The sequence below is a fragment of the Crocuta crocuta genome, unplaced genomic scaffold (genome assembly GCF_008692635.1).
Source record: "Crocuta crocuta isolate KB4526 unplaced genomic scaffold, BGI_CrCroc_1.0 scaffold102, whole genome shotgun sequence".
Classification (NCBI taxonomy): domain Eukaryota; kingdom Metazoa; phylum Chordata; class Mammalia; order Carnivora; family Hyaenidae; genus Crocuta; species Crocuta crocuta.
This window is the reverse complement of record NW_027530019.1, coordinates 14,580,201-14,604,066: the sequence shown is the minus strand read 5'-3', so window position 1 is coordinate 14,604,066 and position 23,866 is coordinate 14,580,201. Positions and strand designations below refer to the sequence as shown.

General features: G+C 42.3%; 1 protein-coding gene across 1 annotated transcript in view; it reads right to left on the bottom strand.

The window, feature by feature from the left end:
- Nucleotides 1-880: 880 nt before the first annotated feature.
- Nucleotides 881-23,866, bottom strand: part of RASGRP1 (RAS guanyl releasing protein 1) — a 76,157-nt gene continuing 53,171 nt past the window's right edge. Inside the window, exons 7-17 of the mRNA XM_077764376.1 lie at nt 21,888-22,061; nt 20,835-20,951; nt 19,147-19,422; nt 17,721-17,801; nt 16,357-16,461; nt 15,721-15,830; nt 14,795-14,939; nt 13,854-13,890; nt 13,007-13,159; nt 11,571-11,956; nt 881-3,725 (exon numbers count right to left, since the gene is read on the bottom strand). Coding sequence (XP_077620502.1) covers nt 3,591-3,725; nt 11,571-11,956; nt 13,007-13,159; nt 13,854-13,890; nt 14,795-14,939; nt 15,721-15,830; nt 16,357-16,461; nt 17,721-17,801; nt 19,147-19,422; nt 20,835-20,951; nt 21,888-22,061 — 1,719 coding nt within the window. The 3' untranslated portion in view covers nt 881-3,590. The remainder of the gene's footprint in view (nt 3,726-11,570; nt 11,957-13,006; nt 13,160-13,853; nt 13,891-14,794; nt 14,940-15,720; nt 15,831-16,356; nt 16,462-17,720; nt 17,802-19,146; nt 19,423-20,834; nt 20,952-21,887; nt 22,062-23,866) is intronic.

Here is a 23,866-nt window from a genome sequence, read left to right as displayed (position 1 = left end):
TTAAAAAAAGTAACTAATCTCTTAAACATTAAAAAAAAAGGGGGGGGGGCACCGGGTGGCTCAGTCATTTAAGCATCCAACTTTGGCTCAGGTCATGATCTCAGGGTTTGTAGGTTTGAGCCCTGTGTCAGGCTCTATGCTGACTGCTCAGAGCCTGGAGCCTGTTTTAGATTCTGTGTCTCCCTCTCTCTCTCTGCCCCTCCCTGCTCACACTCTTTCTCTCTCTAAAAAATAAACCTTAAAAAAAAAAAGTAATCTCTCAGCTGGACTCTATAAAGAATATGTGTTCCCATTCATTTAACACATGGGCTCTCAGCAGAAGAAGGGATCAGGTGTTTTCTTTGAACCTATTCCCTTGTGTTCTGTAGATCAGGGAAACCTTGCCTCACTAGGGGCAGAAAAAACGATTTGTGACCGACCAGAGAATGTTCTGAGCAATGAGACTAAACCGTATAAGGAGCACAGAGTAAAGAAATTTGGACTAGGAACCGGGGATGGAAGAGATGACAGAGAGGAGGCAGTTTAATCTCTTCTTCAGGGTCAGGTTGTCAATTTTTATATGAAGTGTTATGAATTGCCAAAATGATAGCTGCACCCACATCGAAGTGTACCCGAATGCATTCCACAGTAGAATTGAGTGATTGGAACTTATCCCCACTTTTCATTGGTCTGGTTAAACAAAAGTTGGCTGAGGATGAAGGGAAAGCTATGGCTATCTCTTCATCACTCTAAGTAATCATGAACACCAACTGCTCTGGGTGGTCTACCTGGACTGAACTATGCTCTACCAGTTTCATGCACAACTTCAAAGGTCTTCTTTACTTGCTAGTTTTCTTCGAACTGTACAATTAAAGACAAAAGCCAGAGAGAAATGACAATCTCAAATTTGTCTCCTTCATTGTTAAGTATTCATAAACAATATTTGGAGAGCACTGTAAGTCCTGATGCAGTTAGATGATAAACGGTTGAATCTTTTTGTACTGTTATTTCTGCATGTTCTAAAAGGATTTAGAAAAACTTACACCAAATGATTAGTTGCTTTGCTTTTCCTTCCAGGAGAATTCAGTTTGGTTAACAGAATAAGGGAGTGGTATCAGCTGTGGATTATAGTAAAAATTTAAGAGAAGCTTCTGTATATTCATGAACTGGAAGAAACACAAGAGAGCTATGTGGTAGGGATCCTAATGTCTTTTATCATATAAATATTACACAAAGAGAACTTACATTAGATATTTAAAAAAAAAAACAACCTTTACAATCTGTACACTTGTTTTTTCCTTGCAGTTCTTTTACATTGTACATCCTTAGACAGAAATTCACAAGTAGTCAGTAAAAAGGAAAGTCATTTACCAAAGAAAATGAGAAGTGATGTTGCTGTTGACAGAACAAGATTTGTCCTTGTTTTGACAGATAAATATACGCTCAAACTTATTTCAAGTCAGGACAAGACAAAAATTTGTATTCTAGGCTTGACAAACCAAAATTTTTTCCAGATTATTTCTATAGATTCCACTAATCCCACGTAGCTCAGTGCAAATAATACTAATTTACAAACTATTCTTCTTTGGCCCTTGCTGGACTGTAAAAAACTTGTGATAAAACTACTGCTTGTAGTAGTTTTCAGTGATACATTCTGGAATGCTTGAGACCCTCTAGCCATATATATACATTTGACTGATTAAGGGAACTTGGACCTTTGGAATTCTAGGATTACATATTACACAGAAACTAACAGGGTCTGTATTTTGGATGAGGGTAAGGAGAATGAAAAAACATTTGTGTTACGTGATTATATGTATAAAGAAATTGAGCTGTACCACCTTTGGTCTAGATCAGAGGAAAAGAATAGTGAAGAATATGAATTTTAAGGATGATCATAAATTTGTTCCACATAAGGTAAGTAGCAAAGTGCTTCTTAAATTAGGTACCAGGTGATGTACTTAAAAGGTAGCCTTCTGGGGGGGGGGATTTCTGAGTTTGGATTTAGGAAAGGGTAAATTTGTGTGTCAGGTAATTCTTTGAAACACTAACTGAAAGCTGTTCACTAGCTTTATCACTAAAGCTCAGAACAAAGAGGTATGAAAATGGAAACTGGTCTTTCATCAAAGAAACTTCTTGAATAGTCTGAATCCTCCAAGGAAGCAATACTGTATATGGTCTTTGTATTCTCATTAAGATTTGGTGTTGATGGCTTTAGGTTTGGAACTTTTAATTGTTGAGATTATGTTCTTGGCTGTTGGTCAACTTGTATGAATTTCAAGTCTGCTTGGTACCAAGCTTTCCAACATGGAAGGTAAGTTGCCCTCAAAAAGAAATTGAAAATAAGAGCTTTTTAGAGAAATCAAGAGCCTGATCAAAGAGTTTGTAAACAGTTGCCTAGACAACTAAACAAGTCCATTTATCATTAACCTTCATAATAGGAAGCTCACAGGATTCTTGTGATTTTGCTCAACAATACCATTTATGTGGTGAGCAATTTATCTTGTAACAAACTGAACTTTGTGGATTTGTGTAAATGACTAAAAGTTGTTTAATTCACTTCCACATTTTATGAAGGAGGAAACAAAATTCCAAGCCACATGCATGCTTGATATTGTATATACATACTATACACATATACACTCTCTCGGCTGTTACTGAAGCCTCTGATCCAATTAGCTTATTTCTAAATAGTATTAAGACAGTATAAGCACAAATGCGGTTCAAAATAGTTACTTCAGAAAAAAATAAAGATGGCACATGAAAAGTTTGACTCTTTCAAAAAGTTCCTAATTCTATCCAATGTAGATCTGTGAGGACAGACCTCATGTTGTAGTATTTTAGTTACCTGGCCAGTCATGTCTAAGGTGGTATTTGCCATGTTTCCAGGTGTTTGTTTAGTTTGGCTTCCTACGACTGTGAGACTAAAAGTAGGAGTTGACCTATAATTGGAGAATATTTCCCCCGATCTGTGGCTCCATCTCTAGATGTTTACTCCTAGGTAGATATTCTCATGTGAGTATGAGCCTATGGAGGAAGGAGTGGGAGAAGGCTAGTTGATCAGATCTGAGGTAGTGAAGTGGGAACCAGGTTTGAAAAGAATGCTGGAATACAGAGGAAGTGAAGCTGTTTGTGGAATATGTTTTTCCAAAGTAAGCTTTGCATGGAGCAGGGTAAATCCCTCAGCTCCCAGAAAACCCATAGAAGGAAGCAAATTCATTTTCCAGGGATTTTAGTTCTAAGGAAGATGTAGCTAGGCAGGCCACATAGGGAAGCTGCCTTGTTAGAAAATTACAGCCATGTTTTTATCAACCTGTTGGAATAGTCCCCGGCGTGGAAAGGGGGTTGGGGGAGGGTTGGTGGTGGATGTTTATGGCATTAATGGCAAAAATATTGCATTCATCAGCTTTCTTCCTCTTTGATTCAAGTGACTGGAAGAGAAAACAGTTCTAGTTACTAGGTTAAAAAAAAAAGTAACTTGTTTTTCTCTTTTAAAGTAACCTTTTAAAATAGCTCCTCGAGCTAAGGTTCACCAGCTGTTTGTTACTCATTTTAGGTAAGTGAAATCTCTGATACACTCATTGACACACTGGGCTCCTTGAGATTCTGGGCTAAGAACAGTTGCCCTGCTCCATCTGAGCTAAGACATGATTGTTTCTTGCAAGTTGGAGGGTTTCTATTTTCTTCTGTGCATATTTCAGTTGGATCTTTAGAGCGTCATTATCTGCTTTCAGGGTATTTATTTCCTAAAGGGAAAGGAGAATCAGGTATGTTAATAAAACAGCAATGAATAGCAAATCAGTTCTAATATTGGGAGTACTACACTTGATTGGCATTTTCTATTCACTGTGGCTGAGAATTTAAAAACTATTTTCAAGACAATTATTTTGCTCTGAATAGAAAATAACAAGTTAACTATAAAATGAGCATGTGCAAACAGCAGTTAGTTTTTGTTATATCAAAGATACGAATGGGTAGCAGGTAGAATACATCATTCCCAGGCGTTAGGTAGATAATAAAACCTTTGGATGTAGCATGGTGGGAGACCTAAACTTGGGCAGAAATGGAGTGTCTCTGGTCAGGTCTGAGGTATGAAAACAGTGATTTAAATTAAATATGGTTTTCTAATTTTTCCCTCCAAATCATTGAAAACTAATGGATTCCTTTGATACAGAATTTTATCCTCCTCCCTCAAGTGGCCCTTTAGGTACCTAATTCTCTGTGGCAGTTAATTCCACTCTTCTGACTTTTTTTAAATTGAAGTATGTTTGGCATATGACGTATAAATTTAAGATGTATATGGAAATTTGATAGTTCTATTTTAACACTACTATTATAGCGATAGTACCGTTTGTTACATAATTATCCTTTTTAATAATTGGAATAATGTACGTTCTGGTGTAGCAGGTTTGATGGTTATAGTACAGTATTGTTGTTTACATTCATTATACCATGTGTTAACATATTTTGGGCTTATTTACCCTTGTAAGTTTGTGCCCTTAAACAACATCTGTACTCTCTACCCTCCTTCCCCTGGTAACCACCATTTTTTTTTTCTTCTTTTTTTACAAGTTTGGCTTTTTAGAATTCTATATATAAGTGGTGTCATATAGAACTTGTCTTGCTTTGACTTACCTCACTTAGTATAATGTGATCAGCATATGTCCATGTTGTTGCAAATTCCTTTCTTATGGCTAATTCCGTGGGTGTGTGCGCGCACGCGGGGGCATGTGTATGTTGTTCCTTTACTGATCAGGTATGGACACTTAGGTTGTTTCTGTATCTTGGTTGTAAATAACGCTGCAGTGAACAGGGGGTGCAGATACCTTTTTCAGTTAGTATTTCTGTGTTCTTCAGATAAATACCCAGAAGTAGAGTTACTGGATCATATCACAGTTCTGTTTTTAATGTTTGAGGAACCCTTCACACTGTGTTCCATAGTGGCTGCGCTAATTTACATTCTTACCAACAGTGCATGAGGGCTCCTTTTTCAGCACATCCTTGCAGACACTTGCTCTCTATTTTCTTGATGCTAGCCAGGTGTAAGTTGGTATCTCATTGTGTTCTGATCTGCATTTCCTTGATGATGAATGATAGTGAGCATCTTTTTATGCACCTGTTGGCCATTTGTATGTATTCTTTAGAAAAAGTGTATCTTTCGTCCTTCTCATTTTTTAATCAGACTGTTTTGTTGTTACGGAGTTGGAGGAGGTCTTTATATAATTTGGATAGTAGCCCTTTATCCAGTTTATGGTTTGCAAAAATTTTCTCTCCCTCTGTATGTTGACTTTTTATTTTGTTAATTCATTTGCTGTGCAAAACCTTTTAAGCTTGGTGTAGTCTCATTTGTTGCTTTGCTTTTGGTGTCACATGAGAAAAATAGTCATTGCCAAGACCAGTGTCAAGGAGCTTCTTCCAGATGTTTTCTTTAAGGAGTTTTATAGTCATCTGGTCTTAGTTGAGGTCTTTTACCCATTTTGAGTTAATTTTTGTGAGTGGTGTTGCGTTTGTCCAGTTTTCCCAACACTATTTCCTTTTCTCCTTTGGGTGCTCTTGGCTCCCTTAGCAAATGAGCTCACTGTATAAGCAAGGTTTAATTCTAGGCTCTCTGTTCTGTTCCACTGGTCTGTGTGTCTGTTGTTGTGCCGGTACCATACTGATTTTATTGCTGTAGCATTGAGTATAGTTTGAAATCAGGAAGTAGGATATCTCCAGTGTTGTTCTTTTGTGGTTCCACACAAATTTTAGGAGTTTTTTTCTATTTCTGTGAAGAACGCCATTGGTATCTTAACAGGGATTGCATTGAATCTGTGGATGGCTTCAGGTAGTGTGGACATTTTAACAGTTCTTTGGATAATGAACATGGGATATCTTTCCATTTGTGTCTTCAGTTTCTTTCAGTGAAGTCTTGTTTTCATTGTACAGATCTTTCACTTCCTTGGCTAAATTTATTCCTAAATATTTCATTGCTTTTGGGGTTACTGTGAATAGGATAGTCTTCTTGTTCAGATGTTTTATCCTCAGTGTGTAAAAATGCAGCTGATTTCTGTATGTTGACCTTGTACCCTGCAGCTATACCAGAATTGTTGATTACTTACATGTTTTGGTTATTTTGGCGATTATATATATACAGAATTATCTACAAATATTGACAGTTTTACTTCCCTTATTTGGATGCTTTTTGTTTGTCTTGCTAGTTGCTCTCGCTCAGATTTCTAGTGACATGTTGAATAAGGGTGGTGAGAGTAGGCATCCTTGTGTCTTGGTTCTGAACTTAGAGAAAAAGCTTTTAACTTTTTTCCCCATTGAGTGTAATGTTAGCTGTGGATTTATCATTTGGGGCCCATAGGTTGAGGTACGTTCCTTCTATAGCCAATCTGCTGTTTCTGTTTTCTTTTGATATAAGGATGTTGTATTTTGTCAAATGCTTTTTCTGCCTCTATTCAGATGATCATGTGATTTTTATCTTTCATTTTGCCAATGTGATATATTACATTTATTGATTTGCCTCTTGATATATGCTTGCATCTAATGGCTAAATCCCACTTTGGTGATGGTATATAATCCTTTTTATATGTTCTTGGATTTAGTTTGAGAATATTTTGTTGGGAATGTTTGCATCTGTATTCATCATCAATATTGGTCTGTAGTTTTCTTGTGGTGTCCTAATCTGACTCTGGTATCAGGGAAATGCTGTTCTCTTAGAGTAAGTTTGGAAGCATTTCTTCATTTTTTTTTTTTGGAAGACTGTGAGGATGATTGGTGTTAATTTTTCTTTCAACATTTGGTAGAGTTTGCCAGTGACGCTGTCTGATTTTGGGGCTTTCTGTGTTGGCTAGGTTTTGATTACTGATTCAGTTTCTCTGCCCTTTATTGGTCTGTTTAGATTTTTATTTTGTCCTGATTCAGTCTTGGTAGGCTATGTGTTTCTAGAGATGGATTTCTTCTAGGTTATCTAATGTGTTGGCATAGAATTGTCGTAAAAATCTCTTAACGGTCCTACTTGTGTAGTAACGGTTGCAATGTCTCCTTCTGCATTTCTGTTTTTGTTTTTTTGTTTTGTTTTGAGAGCACACAGGGGAGAGGCACAGAGGGAAGGAGAGAGAATTAAGAGAGCCTGTCACTGGGCTAGGTCTCACCACCTGAGCGGTTAGCAGCAGTCAGAAGCTTAACTAATTGAGCCACCCAGGTGCCCCCCCTTTTGCGTTTCTAATTTTGACACTTCTTTCTTCTTCTTAGTTTGGCTAAAGGTTTGCCAATTTTATCCTTTCCAAGAACCAGCTTTTAGTTTAGTTGATCCTTTCTGTTGTTTTTCTGGTCTTTTCTTCCTTTTGCTAATTTTGGGCCTATTTAGTTCTTTTTCTAATTCCTTCTGGTGTAAAGTTAGGTTGTGTATTTGAGAAATAATTTCTTCATATATGCATTTATCTCTATAAGCTCTCCTCCCAGAGCTGCTTTTGCAGCAGTCCATAATTTTTAAATTTCCTTTTGATTTCTTGATTCATTTGTTCAGAAATATGTTGTCTAGTTCCTAAACATTTATAGATTTTCCAGCTTTCCTCTGGTTGATTTCTAGTTTCATACCATGTGGTCAGAAAAAATAGGTGCTCTGATTTCAGTCTCCTTAAATTTGGTGAGGTTTATTTTGTGCCCTGTCATAATACTCTGTCCTAGAAAATGTTCAGTGTACTTGAGAAGAATGTGTATTCTGCTGTTAGATGTTCTATATAAGTCCATTTGTTCTTGGTTCGATGATAACATTTCCTTGTTAATTTTCTGGATCATCTGTTTATCATTGACATTGGGTACTGAAGTTCCATGTTATCACTGTATTTCTGTCTGCTTCTCCCTTTAGAGCTGTTCAATATTGGGTGTGTATATATTACCGTTCTTTTATCTTGTTGATGTATCGTATCAATCCTTTTATCATTATATAATGACCTTAGTCTCTTGTTTTTTGACTTGATTTTTTGACTTGAAGTCTGTTTTCTTTGACAGAAGTGTGGCTATGTATGCCCACTTTCTTTTGGTTTCTGTTTGCATGGAATATCCTCGTCCATTCCTTTACTTTGGGCTCTTTGGAGCTGAAATGAGTTTCCTTAGACAGCATAGACTTGGGTATTTTAATCTTGAGCCACTCTGTGCCTTTTGATTGGTGAAACCAATCCATTTATATTTTAGAGTGATTATTGTTCGGTAAGGACTTAACCACTGCCATCTTACTTGCCTTCTGGTTGTTTTATATCTCCATTTTCTTTTTCCCTCTAAAAAGTGGTGGTTTTTCCATGGTGATTTGTGTTTTTTGTTTTTTAATGTTTCAATACTCGATTCTTGCTCTGTGGTTACCATGTGACTTATGTATAAAGCATAATTAAAACAGTCCTTTCTAAAAAAAAATGTTTTTTAATGTTTATTTTTGAGAGAGAGGGAGACACAGAATCTGAAGGAGGCTGCAGGCTATCAGCACAGAGCCCTGATGCAGGGCTCAAACTCAAGAACCACAAGATCATGACCTGAGCTCAAGTCAGACACTTAACCAGCTGAGCCACCGAGGTGCCCCTTGGTTCTTTTTTTTAATCTTTGTTCACCTTTAAAGGTTCTACTGTTTTATTCCTTCCTTTTTATATTTTTGATGTCACAGTTTATCTTTTTATATGGTAAATTTGTTGATAAATTATAGTAGCTATAGTTATCTTTAATGCTCCTTAGGCCTTTATACTATAATTAAGAGGTTGAAGACACCATTCTAATACAGTTTTCTGTTTATTTCTAATCACTGCTGAAGTATTATGTACTTTGATTTGCTTTTATGTCACTAGTTAGCATCTTTTCATTTCAGTTTGAAGAACTGCTTTCAGCATTTCTTGCAAGGCAGGTCTCGTGGTGGTAAGTTCCTTCAGATTTTGTCTTTGTATCTAAAAGCTGACTTAACTGAATGAGGTATTCTTGGCCGGCAAATATTTATCTTTTACTACTTTGTCATTCCTCTCAAGGCCTTAGAGTTTCTGCTGAGAAACCTGATAGCTAATGGAGGTTCCTTTCTAGGTTTCTCTTTTTCCAAAATCCAAAGATTTTCTTTATCATTGACTTCTGACAGTTGCATTATAATGTCTTGGATAAGGCCTTTGTATGTCAAGGTAATCGAGTGGTCCATTAGCTTCTTGGACTTGTATTCCCCAATTTCTTCTCCATATTGGGGAAATTCTCAGCCGTTCTTTCTCAAAATTTCCTCTCTGCTCCTTATTCCCTCTGGTAGACCTATTATAGTTTTCTCAACGTATCTGGTATCTTTTGTAGGGTTTCTTCACTTTTTAAAATTCTTAGTTTTGGCTTGCCTCTTCTGAATCATTTTTAAATTCCTGTCCTCTAAGTTGCTAGTTCTTGATCTGCTTTATTTCCTACGCTCTCTAGTCTACTGCATTCTTCATCTCAGAGATTCCAGAGCTAAAGAATTCAATGTCTGGTTCTTTTTAAAAATTTCAGTCTTTTGTTCATTAATTTTATTCTTTGATTTATTGAATTAACTTTCTGAGTTGAATCTCTTCCTGACAGCTGTTCTCAGTTAGATCCCAACATCTAACTTTGAGTTTGGTTACTGGAATACACTGTGACTTCTCAGAATGTTCGATGAAATGTGCCTCTGCCATCACACCGTGTTGACACTGTTACAGTTCAACAGACAGGCAGTTAAATCCTTTTTGTTTTTCATATGGTGCCCACATGTAGTTCAAGTTTTGGGTTTCTTTTTACCTGAGCTGACTTTGGTGGTGTAGTGAGGAGTGTGTGCTAAAAAGCTGCTGTACACAGTGCTAGTGGCAGAGGTGGAGGGGTACCCATGGCAGGATAGGGGATCCTCAAGTGAGGGTGCTCCTGGAGGTCTATGGGCAAACCTGTTGCAAGCCCGGGAGTTGAGGGGCAGCTTTGTTATTCTTGTCCACCTCTTTCCCTCTCCTGCCCCCTAGTTCCTCCAAATGCAACCTGTGCAGCCAGGTGGTCGGTCAGTCCCCACTGGCACTTTCCCTGTCCTCTGTGAGGGAGGCGGCCTCCAAAGTCTCGCCTGGCTGGCAGGACCTCCCCAGCTTCTCTGTCTTCCTTAGGTGTCCACCCTGGCTTGCTCTCACTTGATCATGGCAAGTAGGGAGAGCAGGTTCCCTTGGATCCAAAGCCCCCTATTTAAATGTCTCCTGGGCATGCAGTGCAGTCACTTTTGTTGTAAATAAAGGGAGAAGGTACAACTCCTGCTGCCATGGTGCTGTCTCTAGTCTTCTGACTGAATCCAGTCCACAAATGTGGGCAGTTTCTGGGTAATTTGCATACAATGAGTTGTTTGTTTCTCAACGGAAATTAGCTAGCTAGCTAACAGGGTAATTATTCACAATCTGGAGCAAGTTGTAGAGAGCATGGAATCTTGGCCTTGTATTTCACACAAGACCAAATAAGGCACAGTTTTAACAGGTAGTTTACGTAATATTTGGGACTAGGATCACAAGTCTTTGTCCCCAAGACCAGAGTTCTTGTAAGCTGCTTTTGGCAGTTTCTACCCCCAAAGAGAAAGGGCTTTGTGTAACTTAAAGTGTGTCTTAAAATACTCTGAGCAAGAGAATGACTTTCATCTAGAAGATCTGGTATTTTTGCATCTGTTCCTCTGGCAGGGAATTCTGAGGGCCTTTTGGGCAGTTTCACTACACAGAATTATTTAAGGAATTCTAGCTATTGGTTGTTGGGTTTGTACTGATAGGCTTCTAAAAACACGTTAAGTTTTAGAAAAAAAATAGTGAATGATAATGTTAGATCCAAGCGTCCCTAGTTACCTATCACTGGTAGGAAACTGTCTGAGCCAGCTCTCACCATGACCTCTGTACTTTAAACAAAACAGTAATTGGCCTACAGGATTGAATATTTCAACAACTGTCTGTTGTCCCCTTTCTTACCTACCCTCTTCTTGCAGTATGCCCTTTTCTGTAGGGGGCACCTTACAGTTAGGACATCGTAAGCCTAACCAAAAAAAGGCAGCTCCTGGTCCTCTAATGGTTACCAGTCTATACATTATATCATATCATATACAGCGGTGCATCTGCCAGATGCTGTCTAATGTGTTTACAAGATCAGCACATTCCCTGAGGTGTTAGAAAAGATTCCTGTCATTTATATTAAGAGGAAGGCTTACATGCTTTTTTGGGAAGATGCTTAGGCCATATGAAAGTCCCAAAACACCCTGATGACTAGGTTAACAAAGACCTCTAGAGGAGGAGGATTTAATTTCATCTAGAGAAAGGGTGTGGTGTCAGCACAGTAAAGCTGATCAGTAGAAACTGGTTTTTCTCAAGGAGCCTGTTGTGAACAGACTGTGGGCCTGGTACCAACACTTTACAATGGTACCTTTCTGGCAAGAGCCAGTCCTATAGGTCTTCTTCTACTCCTGTAATGTGAGCCAGGGCCTCCACTGGTGTGAAAGAAAGTCAGAACTTTCTGCTCTTTTGTGGCTTTATCCTGCTCGTAATCAACCTGGTCAGAGTCTTCTGCTTACGTGTTCTTCCCTGGTTTAGCCCCACTTCTCTCAGAGTCTGAAAGAAATGAAAAAGAAAAGGTACCTGTTCCAGCTCTTGGTAGGTCGGCAGTCTGAGATGACGGAGATCCTCCTTTGATTTGATGAGGGATTCTTTATTCTCCCACTTGACAAAAGCCCGCTTTCTGACCAAGACGGGGCTGGGGCACGGAGATATGGGGTTGGGGAGCACGTACAGAGTATCCTGGGCTGTCTTCCTCGGGGAAGAGAGCACAAAGGGACCACAAGGACCCTCGCTGCCAAGCCAGGGCGGGGAGTCCGTCTGGGTGGCCTTGTGGGCCACAGTCCTCTTCAGCCGAACAGAAATCTTCTGTGAGGACACTCCCATGAGCATGATGGTCCTATCTTTACTTTCCTCGCTGTGTTCCACAGCCTCCCCGTTAGGGAATGTGAAAGGTCCTTCCTCGGGTGCTGTAGGAAGATGCGTGGCATGTTAGTACTCTAGTCAGGAAAGCAGCCTCAAGTGCTACCTTTCTTACTGTTGTAGGCCTAAAGCGGACTCCTTTGCAGGCCCCCACTTTAAGGGTTGAGGGGGGGTCTGACCTCAAGGGGCTTTGCTAGCAGAGCCACAGCCATAGGTGCCAGCGTGCATCTACCCTGAGGAAAGGGCATTTTTCTATTTGCACAAAGGCTGCCTCGAGGATTTCAGTTTCTGCAGGTAAGCTGGAGTTGTATGAATATTAAAAAAATTTTTAGTGTTTATTTGAGAGCATATGTGAGTGAGGGAGAAGGGGCAGAGAGGAGAAAGAAACCCAAGGAGGATCCATGCTGTCAGGTCAGGTGACATGGGGCTCGAACTTGCCAACTGTGAGATCATGACCCAAGCTGAAATCCAGAGTCTGACACTTAACCAAAAGCCACCCAGGGTCCCAGTCCATAAGGACTTTTTGTGAACCCTGGGATTTGGGAGCTATCAGCATTCACAGTAGGAACTGTCTTTGGGATCCTTTTGTACAGTGGGCATAGCTTAACTCTGACAGGGAGGTTCTAGCTTTGTATTGCCCTTGTTTGATACTGGTTGGAAAGGAGATTTAGGTGACTTCTCCCAACCAACACCCTTGCCCAGGGCCCTGCCTGGATATTGTACTGATCCAGTGTGGCTTCTGGACAACAAAAAAAAATTCCTCTAATTAGCATCTATGATTTGAACCACCAGTTCTAATACTAGAAACCTTATAAGGATCTTTAAATTCTTACATTCACCCTAAAATAACCCTGTGTTTTCTGGAGGAATGTTTTGGCAGATGATATTTTGTATCTAATAGGCCTCAGACTTCCATGCTGCTCTCTGCCACCTTTCTCCCACCAAAACTTGATGTGTAACTCTCAAAATGTGTCTTCATAATGGTGTCTGTGGTGGTTTCTATTAAGAATGGGAAGGACAAAGGTCATCTTTCCCCCCAGAAAACATTACCCTTCCCACCTCCCTTTCCAAGAGGAATGTTCTCAATGTCTACTTACCATGGAGCAGGTCTTTGGCTCCCAGTGAGCAAAGGCTGGGTGCTGGCCCTCCAGTGGTGCTGTTCTCGGTTACTGCCGCTGGGTTCTTGGCTCTCTTCTTGCACTCAAACACAACCAGATCTTTGCACTGTTTGTGGCAGTTCATCCCGCAGTCTGCAGAGAGTACACTCTGGTCAGGAAGTCTTTGGCTTTCCTTTCCAGAGTCTCAAAACTACATTCATGCAGTGCTCTCTTGTCATACATGCCTGTACCAGTGTGGAGCTAGGACACCCGCTATTCCTACCGTACCTAGTAGTCGTCTCCTTTGGTCAACTCTGGATCTTACCATCTTGCCGGAGCCCTTGTTATGAGTCTCAGAATCAGAAGCAGCATCCACCGTCTTGGAGAAAACTGGTATCTTAGCCGTCCTGCATATACTGCCTACTTTAAGGAGGCTCCCAGCTCTTACTCTTTTTTCCTTGCAGTAAAGGTCTCCTGTCCACCTCTGAATTTTTCTAGTCCTAAGGAAGGACAGATAGGTCCTGAGGTATCTACTGATAAAAGGAGAGCTGGCAAGGACCTTTGGTAATCACTTCCCTTCCCAAAGTGCCTTTCTTTGGGCACCCACCTTTTCATGACCTTATGAAGACAACTACCAGCTAATCCGGTTTCCAGAACAACCCACACAGAGAGAGGACCTGGGCAGGGGAAGCTTCGTAACTGGTCTGTGGTGGCAGTCACTCTCAGTGGGTGCCTTAGGGAAGCCAGCGTGTGGCTGTGAGCTGTGCTGAGAAGTTGCGGATTCAGGGGACAACTACTATGGGTAAAAAATGCCTCAAACACCACACTCGACAAAACTGAGCCTTACCTTTACATCGATATCCTTGTTTGATCACTCCCCAGAGCTAGGAGACAAGACAGGAGATAGTGAGCACGCCATAGGCCCTTCATCTCTCTGGTATCTGGCGAGACGTTGATATCCGTGTTTTATTTTCCCTCATTGTGCTCTCCCCCTCAAGTGGGAAGGAAACCTTGTTTTATCTCCTGTCTTAACCCTCCTGACCTTAAATTTTAAATAGGAAGTTTGTGATCAAAATCACATGTTCTCAAGAAGCTCACTAGTGTGGTCTTGTGGCCTAAGGTTTTTTTTTTTTTTTTAATGTTTATTTTTGAAGGAGAGAGGGAGACAATCTGAAGCAGGCTCAGAGCTGTCAGCAGAGAGTCTGACGTGGGGCTCGAACTCAAACTGTTCGATCATGACCTGAGCAGAAGTCTAATGCTTAACAGACTATGCTACCCAGGCGCCCCTACTATGGCCTAGGCCTTCTTGAGGCCTAGATGAATCAAAGAACAAACAGGTTTTTCAGAACTCCAAACTAAAGAGCAAGTATACAGAATCCTGGGGTCAGGGATTTGGTTGCACAGGGCTGGGACAGAGGATGGGCAGAGCTACATGGCTTCTTAACAGCAGTTCCTTTTGAAGGCGGAAGAGCAGGGATGTCTCCTCTTTCTTTTTTCTAACACTGGAAAAAGCATATGAATATAACCACTTAAAAACTATATCCCAGATTCAACATTTCCTTACCATTTGTCTCAGGCCTCGTGCACCGGAGATAAAAACAATATGCGGAAGAAATGCTACCATAAGTTCAAGGTTAATCATGCATTTGAGAACGAGGTTATTAGAGCTTAGGCTCTAAGCTGGGATAGTTAATAAGGGTTGTGAGGTCTGCACCTGGCCTAAAGCTCCTTTAAACCGTCTCGTCCCCCTCCCCAAGTTCAGCCGGAAGCACTCTAAGAACAACTTACAAATCCAGCACAGTTGTCACAGAAAGTAGGTTTCAGGTAGGTGGTCTCTTGGAAGTTGTGAGGAAAGCCCAGGCCCAGCTTGGAGTAGATGGAGCTGGCTCTCATGAAGTAGGCCGTGATCTCCTCTCTGCTGATGAGGCCTTCCCTGCCAGCAAGTGACAGACCAGGTGTGAGTGGGGAGTGAGGGGGCAACACTGGCTTCCGGCCTTAGAAACTTAACTGCTTTGTTTTGTTTTTAATTTTTTTTAAAGTTTATTTAAACAGTCTCTACACCACACATGGGGCTCCAACCCACTACTTCAAGATCAGGAGCTGCACATGCTCCACTGACTGAGCCAGCCAGGCACCTCTCACTTCTGTTTTTACCCTTGTGTGGCAGTACAGTACATGTTACTGAGGATTATTTCCATGAGCCCTCTTGAATAGGGACACATGGATAGCCTGTCATAAGAAGGGGATGTGGCAGTATTCGTTTCTACAGAGGTGTCACTTGGCTAAAGTATGTTTTCCTAGTAAATTTAAACACTTGAAAAAAGAAATGGAAACTGTGTATAGAGAGAGAAACACCGTAAGCTGTGTTCTGACTTTAGACCGTACATGACACATAACTGGAACCTATCAGTCATACCTTTGATTTCACACAGAAAACCAACATAGAGCTTCCGTAACCTTCCACAAAGTAAACATGCAAAGTATTAATAATAGTTGTTTCTTATAATCTCTAGCCAGAAGGAAGACTAAAGTTTTTCTTATCTCTTGTTGACTATTCCTTAATTGGCAGGTTTATGAAATTTTCAGTTCTGAGGCATTTACAACACGTGTGCTTTTTATCGTCTGTTGTGGTCTGAACCAAAACCAGACAGGCATTCCTGTGATGACTGCTCCCCTAGCACCAAGAGCCTCCTACCCCATACACAGACCCTCACCTGTCTTTGTCCATCACACAGAAGGAAAAGGGAAAACTGGCAGCAATCTTCTCAAATTCTTCCTGAGATATGTATCCATCCTGGTCATGATCATAGTTCTTGAAGACCGACTGTGGAAAAAAGGAGTTTTTCTGGTGATTACCAAAGCAAAACCAATCATGTCTCCCTTGAGCCAAACGACAAAGGGTTGAGCATCTGTTAAAAGGTACCCTCAGGTGCGTTCCCCATCTGCCCGGCACCTGCGTGCTCCTAGCTCACCGCACAGGCATGTTCCACTTCTTAACCGTGAAGACGATGAAGAGGGCCAAAATTTGCAGCATTAGACTCTCCTTAGTATCCTTACTTCTCAAACCCTCCCACCACCTCTCTGCCCCCAAATCCACTGCCAGCCTTGAAATCTATGCTCTCCTGCTCAGTCTTTAAGAGGAGGCACGCCTTCCCCCGACAGGAGGTCAAAGCGTGTTGGCAAAACGTAACCTGTGAACTGACCTGCAGGCACAATAGGAGGTGTGCACAGGAACGAGTGTCAGGTTGCCCATCTTTGTGTGCCTGCCACCGTGTCCCCCAGGCCACATACAAAACTAAGCCAGTTTGTATGCGCCTTGCTTCCATCTGCCGGAGCCCAGCTATACTTACGTCTACCATCCTCTGGACGTGTTTGCTTATGGTCTTTGGGTCAGGTTTGGGAGATACTCCAGAAGCCCAGTCCACTACGACTGGTGGCTTTGAAGGTGTTAGTGGCTGAAATGAAATATTCAGAGAAATCCCCATGACTGTAAAGCAATACAACCAGCAGCCACTTACTTTCCCACTACCTGATGGCTGCATCTGTGGACAGCCCTCAACTGTGTGCAAGGACCAGGAGCTGAGAGTCCGTGGAACTGGAATCTAGAACTGTCATCTTGGCTAAAAACAACTGTTGTGCTTCACAGCTGACAAAGTGCTCCTCATATATATTTAAACTTCTCCATTCCCTCTCCATTAAACTTTTGATCAAACTATCAGGAAAAGTACAGTGGATCATTTAAATTTCCTCTCTGTTCTCTACTTAGTAGTTAGTAAAGGGGAGGATGAGATGAAAAATAGTTAAAAAGGAGGACAACACAAGGAAAAAAGTCTGAGGTCTAGTAGACAAGCAGAGAGGGAATCCATTCCTAAATATTTGAGACTTGACCCAAATGGGAGATGGTGTCCTTTCCATTGAGATGCCCTCTAACACCCTGAAAAGGGTACCTGCCAAATACTTTCAGTGAACAGCTTTCATTATAGTAGGAGCTAGAACTTGATCTTTCTGTTGTAGAGACCATATCATCTCACCACCTGAACAGAGAAGTGAGATTTCTTATATGTGGGTAGCTCTCTCCCCTCAAGTACTATTTGGGGACTGGGCAGCTTCTCTGGAGACTGTAGGGGAATTCTGGTCCTTCCCAACGAAAACTGAAATTTTCACCTGCCTGTACAAGAGGCGGGGCCAGACAGCCTGCACATTCTTCTGTGCAGCGCCAACACGGCACTGTTTTTGAGGACTTAGCAGCACAACAGGTCAAAAGACTCAGAAGACTGCTCTCTCTGACCCAGACGAATATAGGATAATTGAGCTTTACTAACTAGTATACATATTATCATCATCAAAAAATAAGAGAAACTGACGTGGGGATACTAGGAAAAAGCTGTCACTATGGCTCACGACTCTGTCTCTCTCTCTCCCCTGTCTGTAAACCACTGACTGATTGCACCTCTCATTGGGATGTGCTTAGGGCATATATTTATGGCTCCTATATTAGTCTCATCCCTCCAAGTAGACTGCAGGCTCTTTCTGGCCAAGAACTACTTTTCATATGTAGGGTGAAGTTTTCTCTCTTCCTAGCACGAGGTTGGGCACATAGTGGAAACATAATACTTATCACATAAAGATTTGTTCCTTAAGACGACCTCGAGGAGCAGCCTGTAAAGCACCTGTTACGTGCAGGAATGTCAGCATACAAATATGACACACTCACTGGGGCTCTGTGGTTCCTCGGTTCCCGGGCATAGGAAAGCTCATAGATTTCGTCTTCAGTGTAGTAGAGGTCTAAGGACAACTGCGGAGCAAAGCAGAACACGGCTCATTGCTGGGATGCTATCTGCCTTTCCCGAGGCTGATGTGTTTCTTTCTCGATACTTCCTCTCCTGTCGTTTACTCTTCTAGGCTCTGAGTTTGGTTTTAAAATTCACAAAGCTTAGAGGGTGTAAACACTTGCTACTGCACTAGGGCAAACATTAGTTCCTTCTTATTAAAATGTTTTTAAATTTGGGAGAAGTTTCAAGATGTCCTCTTTTAAGATATGATTTAATACTTAATCCTGTATGTAGAGCTTAGGCAAAAGGCCCTGTGTGGTCAGATGGTCCACACCTCACTTGTTCTCGACAACAAACCACTTTAAATGGCAACAGGTATTATTAAGTGATATTAGGAGTTAATCTTACAGATCTCAGAACTAAAATTTTAGAGGGGAGAGATCTTGGAACTCGTCTTGTTCATAACCATGAGTCTATGGATGGCTTCAGGAGGTCCAGAACTCATGTATATTTTTCTGGGAAGAATGTTCAGTTTTCATCACATGGTTAGCGATACAAAAAAGTTAAGATTTGGTGCATCTTTTTAACAATGTCTAAGGCCAAGACCTGCCACAGTCACCTGGCCAATTAGCAAAAGGGTTAATAAGGTTAGGCCCCAGCTGGATGTGAACCCTTGGGCGCTACCAGAATCATCATGTGAGGAAGGAAGAGGCTATCGTTACTCCCTTCTGCAATAGTGCAGATAAAAAGTTGTATTTTAGAACTGAAGTTACAAGTTATCCCAGAGACTAGTCTCTGATTTACAGAGGAGGAAACAGATTTAGAGTTACATGCCCACAGTCACACAGTGGTGAGCTACAGAATTGTGGTTCTGGAAGGGAGTTTATCTGACCTCAGCCTGGTCTCCTTCACCAGCACAAGTGTTCGCCTATCTTGACTCGAATGCCTCTGTTTTGTTTGCTTTTTGTACTCACTGCCGTACCCTTTTTAAATGAGAAAATACTGTCTCCATCTCTTATGAAGCTCCATAGCCTAATTTGCTATCAGCCTCCTACCACAACGTTTAGGATTGCTTTTATAGCTGTGGGCAGAAAACAATTCTAGAAGTCTGAAGGGCATACTGCTTAGGAGCACAACGTCTGGAGTCCCACCACGTGGGTGTGAACCCAGGTTCTGCTGCTTAATCATAATTGTCCTCTGACGAATTCTATCCTTGTGCCTCTGTATCCATGTCCATAAAATGGAGATAATGATAGTACCTATCCATCGTGTTTTTATGAGAGTTAACTGAGCTAGTATTAGGTCAGGTGCAGAGAGTGGTGTGGCATGCAGACAGTCCTCAGCAACTGCCTCCCGTGTGAGCCTCACCGTCAGCAGGTGCACCAAGTCCTTGTTGGCCTCCAAGGGGGGCGCCACCTCTTGCAGCTGGACCAGTTCGTTGATATGATTATAAAGGGCCAGCAGCTTGTGGACGTTCACCTTCCCATCCTCCAGGTAATCGGGCATGGCTTCGTACAGGGAGATGAGATCCTTGAGGTGCACCCCCAGGATGGGGATCTTGAATTGGGTGCACTCGCCATAGGCTCGCCGGTAGTTGTCATAGTTTCTACAGGAGGACAGCAGCTCAGTCATCTCCCCCAAAACCTACAAAATAGGAGACGCAGTCACAGGAGCCCACCCGGCAGGGCAGACTGCCTGTAGCAGCCACTGTGCTGCTTCTTGGCCCCTCCCATGATTTCATCCCTAATCTGCCAGGCATCTAAAAGCTGCAGTCTGTGACTCTCAGATTAAATCCCTAGCTTATTTCAAATGTCAAAGTGTATTTACAAACACAAAGTATGCTGTACTTGACTGTAATACATAACTGGGAAAGTTTAAGCAGGGTCTTATTTTTATACTGAAATTAAAAATGAAAATAACCTGAGATAACAGTGAAGAAGGTACAAGAATATACAGCAAATAGTAAGTGTCCCCTGACCTCTGTCCCCACGCCATGCAGTTCCCCTCCCTGGTATCCTCTGAATGCTTCCAGAGACGCGTGTGGAATGTGGTGTTGGAAGTGCTGACTGTGTTGCGGGCAGGGGAACATCCCGGAGCTTCAAGGGTCTACTGCGCGGTCATCTTACTTAGGCCGCGCTCTGTGAGCCTTCTCAGCGGTTCTCACAACAGGCCTATGGCAAGGAAGTGGTGACATTCCCCTCACAGACTGAAATCCTGAACCAGAGACTGAACGAACAGACCAGTTCCCAGCAGAGGTCATGTGGGAAGGTGAGGCCGGGGCCCTGGGAGCTCTTCATGAGGGCTGCCAGCTCAGGAAGGGGCATGGCTGCTCTGTGTTCTCAACAAACACACCTGGCTCAAGGCGGCGGTTTGCAGAACCTGAATCCCCAGGCAGGATGACCGGCTTCCTCACAGGCAAAGATGGGAAGTTAAGACTAACCACTAACATGTTACAGCACAAAATAACTATTTTAAACACTGGAATTTCTTTAATAAAATCGTGGCCTAAGAAGAATATAGAAAGGTGCATAGGATGTTTAAGAAAAATATTCCTCAATAAAACACTATCTATTATAAAATGGCACCTGTAAAGGTCATTTTCAACTCTCCAGAATGTCACTCTCCAAGGGATCAGGATAGGTAGGTTTCTAATGTGTGGCTTGCTGTACACGTTTGATGTGCAAACTGAGCTGTAGTGCAAACTGAAGGACTATTTCTTTTAGGAGAACAGTTTGGAACAAGCTGCTGGAGCAAGAGTTGATATTAAAGACGGTAACTCTGAATATTCATATGAGTACAGGAGAGAGAGATACATTCTTCTAAGTGACCAGCTGGAACGTTTTATAACACTGAGCACAGGCTGATCACAGTGACTCTCAGACTTGGGACGGTCCCATCCCATGGGTTCTTTTGGGGTTTGTCTCCCTGGCAGTTTGCCTAACTGACAAAGGGTGACGTGCTTTGGAAAGGCTCTCTGGGTTGCCTCCCAGGGGGGAATGTTGATGCTTGTCGTGGGAATGGTACGAAGGGACCCTGGAAGAGGCAGCGGCACTGACCTTGTTGATTTCATGCGGGACGTGCGAACTTGTCTCCTTGAGCCTGGAGATTGAGCTGTGACACAACCCACCTATCACGGCCATCAATGTATTGAAGTTCTGTAGCTGGTGGAGCTTCTGTGACACAAAATAGATCAGAGTAGTCAATGTACATGTCAGTTACATGCCTCTCAACTCTGTGAGGTGAGTCTTCCTAGGACCGGTCAAAACCTAGCAAGGCGGTGCTGCAGTTCTCAGACCATTTCCCCCCTTAGGCTTACTTTCAGACCAAAGGTCCCAAATTTCACATGGTGTCACATCTTCCTCCTTTATTGCATTGGATCTGTGGACCACCCTCTACATCAGCGGTTTCTAAGAACTGCCCCAAGTACTTGTTTAACACAACAGTTTCTGGATCCAAGCACAGCTATTCTGATTCTATTCTGGGGCTGACCTTAGGGATAAACATTTAGTTAATATCAGAGCAGGTGGGCCACGTACTGACTTTGAGAAACACTGGTCCTGACCACCTATAGCTAATATTTTATATCTGTCATCCCAAATAACCAGACTTACTTTTAAGGACAAAGACTTTGTCTTTTCTCCTGTGTACTGCCAGTGTTTATGCAGGACAGTAACTGGGAGAGGAGGTAGAATCTCTGGGGAATTTCAATTATGAAAACTACCTGTTTTCCTCTTACCAAAGGCTTAAACTGCTCTCAGACATTGAACACAGCCATTCAACACAATATGGGCTCAGAGACCTCAGAACTGAGGTGGTCCAACTCCAGTAATTCCTGGGAAATTTCCCTTTCCTTTGCTGTTTGGGCCAGATTGGGGGAAACGATGTAGGCTAGTAAGCACCTACTGACAATGTTAAAAGATCTAAACAGATCTAAAACTGTATCCTGACCCCTGAGATCGTATGTATGACTTTCACCATATAGTTCAAGGCACATAAACTCCACTGTGGTTTAGGAGGAGAAAGCAGCCCTAGTCAATAGACTAGACAGGAGGAAAGGGAGGGTACTTCAGCTCATTGCTCAGGCCTAAGTTCTTACTCTAGTCACCCACCTGAGCCACCTGGATGAACTTGATGAAGACTTCTGCCCGGAGCTGTGGGGTAGGGCGGCTGAGGACCATCAGCTGTACCCACTGGGAGATGCCGTTACACAGGGCAATGGATCGCTCCATGGTGGGGTTCTCCTTCACGCAGCTATTCACAAGGTAATTCTGATAATCGGAGAACTGGGGGAAAAGAAACCAGTCAGGACTGCTGCTGGTATTCTGGGAGATCCGAGGGGCACATCCCCTCTGCTCAGTAGATGCTGTGGGACAGGAGAGCTCTTGGTCCTAGCCTTGCAAGTCTTCCACTTGGCTGACAAGAATGGTGGGAAGGAAATCTTTCTGATTCCACCCACACCGTGGCCTCTCTACATCAAAAGTCATTAGGCCTAAGTGGATGTGTACACACTAGTTAATCCACATAACGTATTTGAGTAGATATTGGTTCTGTCCATTCTACATTCTAAAGAATATAATACAGTATAGCTAGTCCTTGAGTAGAATGGTTTTAGGATGTATTTTTTTTTTAAATTATTGTACAATGCTATAAAAGCCATATGCATTCGTGAGAAACCATACTTCGAATTTTGAATCTGGACCTTTTCCCAGACTGGCCATATGCAGTGCAAAACTCGTGATGCTGGGCAGCCAGCTGCAGCTCCCAGGCGGCCACGTGATCAGGAGGGTAAACAACCGATGCGCTTACAACCATCTGTAGTCCTCTAACCCTTGTTTTGTACTTTCGGTATTCAATAACCTACAGGAGATACTCAACATTTTATTACAAACAGGCTCTGCATCAGATGATTTTCCCCAACTGTAGGCTAATGTAAGTGCTCTGCGCACATTGAAGGTAGGCTAGGCTTACAGCTTAGATGTGTTACATGCATTTTCCACTTAATGATATTTTCAACTTGAGTCAAATAAGATCTGTACTAGTTCCAGCTCTGTTGCTGAAGTTAAGGGGAACAGATAATCCTCTCACAAAAATCTTCTCTTTCCCTACCCCTGCACACCCAACTTAAGTTTTTAAGTTTTCTTAACTTAAAAACAGGATAATACGGGCACCTGGGTGACTCGGTTGGTTTAGCATCTGACTTCAGCTCAGGTCATGGTCTCATGGTTCGTGAGTTTGAGCCCCGCATTATGCTCTCAGTTGTCAGCACGGAGCCTGCTTTGGATCCTCTCCCCCTCTCTGCCCCCGCCTTGCTCATGTTCTCACTCCCTCTCAGAAATAAACATTTTTAAAAACCGGGATAATAAAATCTGTCCTATCCAGGTCATGGAATTGTTATGAACACAACAATGTGTGAAAGCACTTTACATTTTTAGAGCGCTGCACACGTGCAGAGCTACTGATAGGATAATTATTAACCTCATGCTGAAACAAACTGTTAGGATTTCCTTTGACTCACCAGCTCGGCCAGAGGCCACGTGAGTGGGGTACATAAAACCTGCTTAGCTATTACTTAGTGACCACAATTTTCCAACTGGACAACGGTACTGACAATGGCTGACGGTGAACAGCTTATGTGAAACTGGAAATGTCTCAGAAGATCACTGTCTACGCAATGACTGCAGCTCTCGTCCCCGTCACAAACAATCCTGTTCAGATAGTGTGACCATGAGGGACGAGCCATCTGCTCTGCTCCACCAGGCCGGTGGGAGCTTTCGGTGTGGCTTCCCAGGGATTTTGAGCTCTCTGCTTCTGAACTCCCCCTTTTGAAATCAGATGTGACCTGGTTTAGCCAGGAGAACGTAAGTGGAAGCGAAGGGCATTTGAGGGAAAGCTGTAAGAGCCCATGAATGACCCACCAGGTTGTCTTTCCAGTGGTGCAGAGATGGCAGAAATTCGTGTCAAGATGAAGCCTCCCGCTTCTGGGACCCTGAGTGACTGCCCGCTTCTGGGACCCTGAGTGACTGGGATCCACAGAGGCCCTGCTGACCCATCTTAGTCCTCTGCTGTCAGTAAGAAATAAAATTGCCTT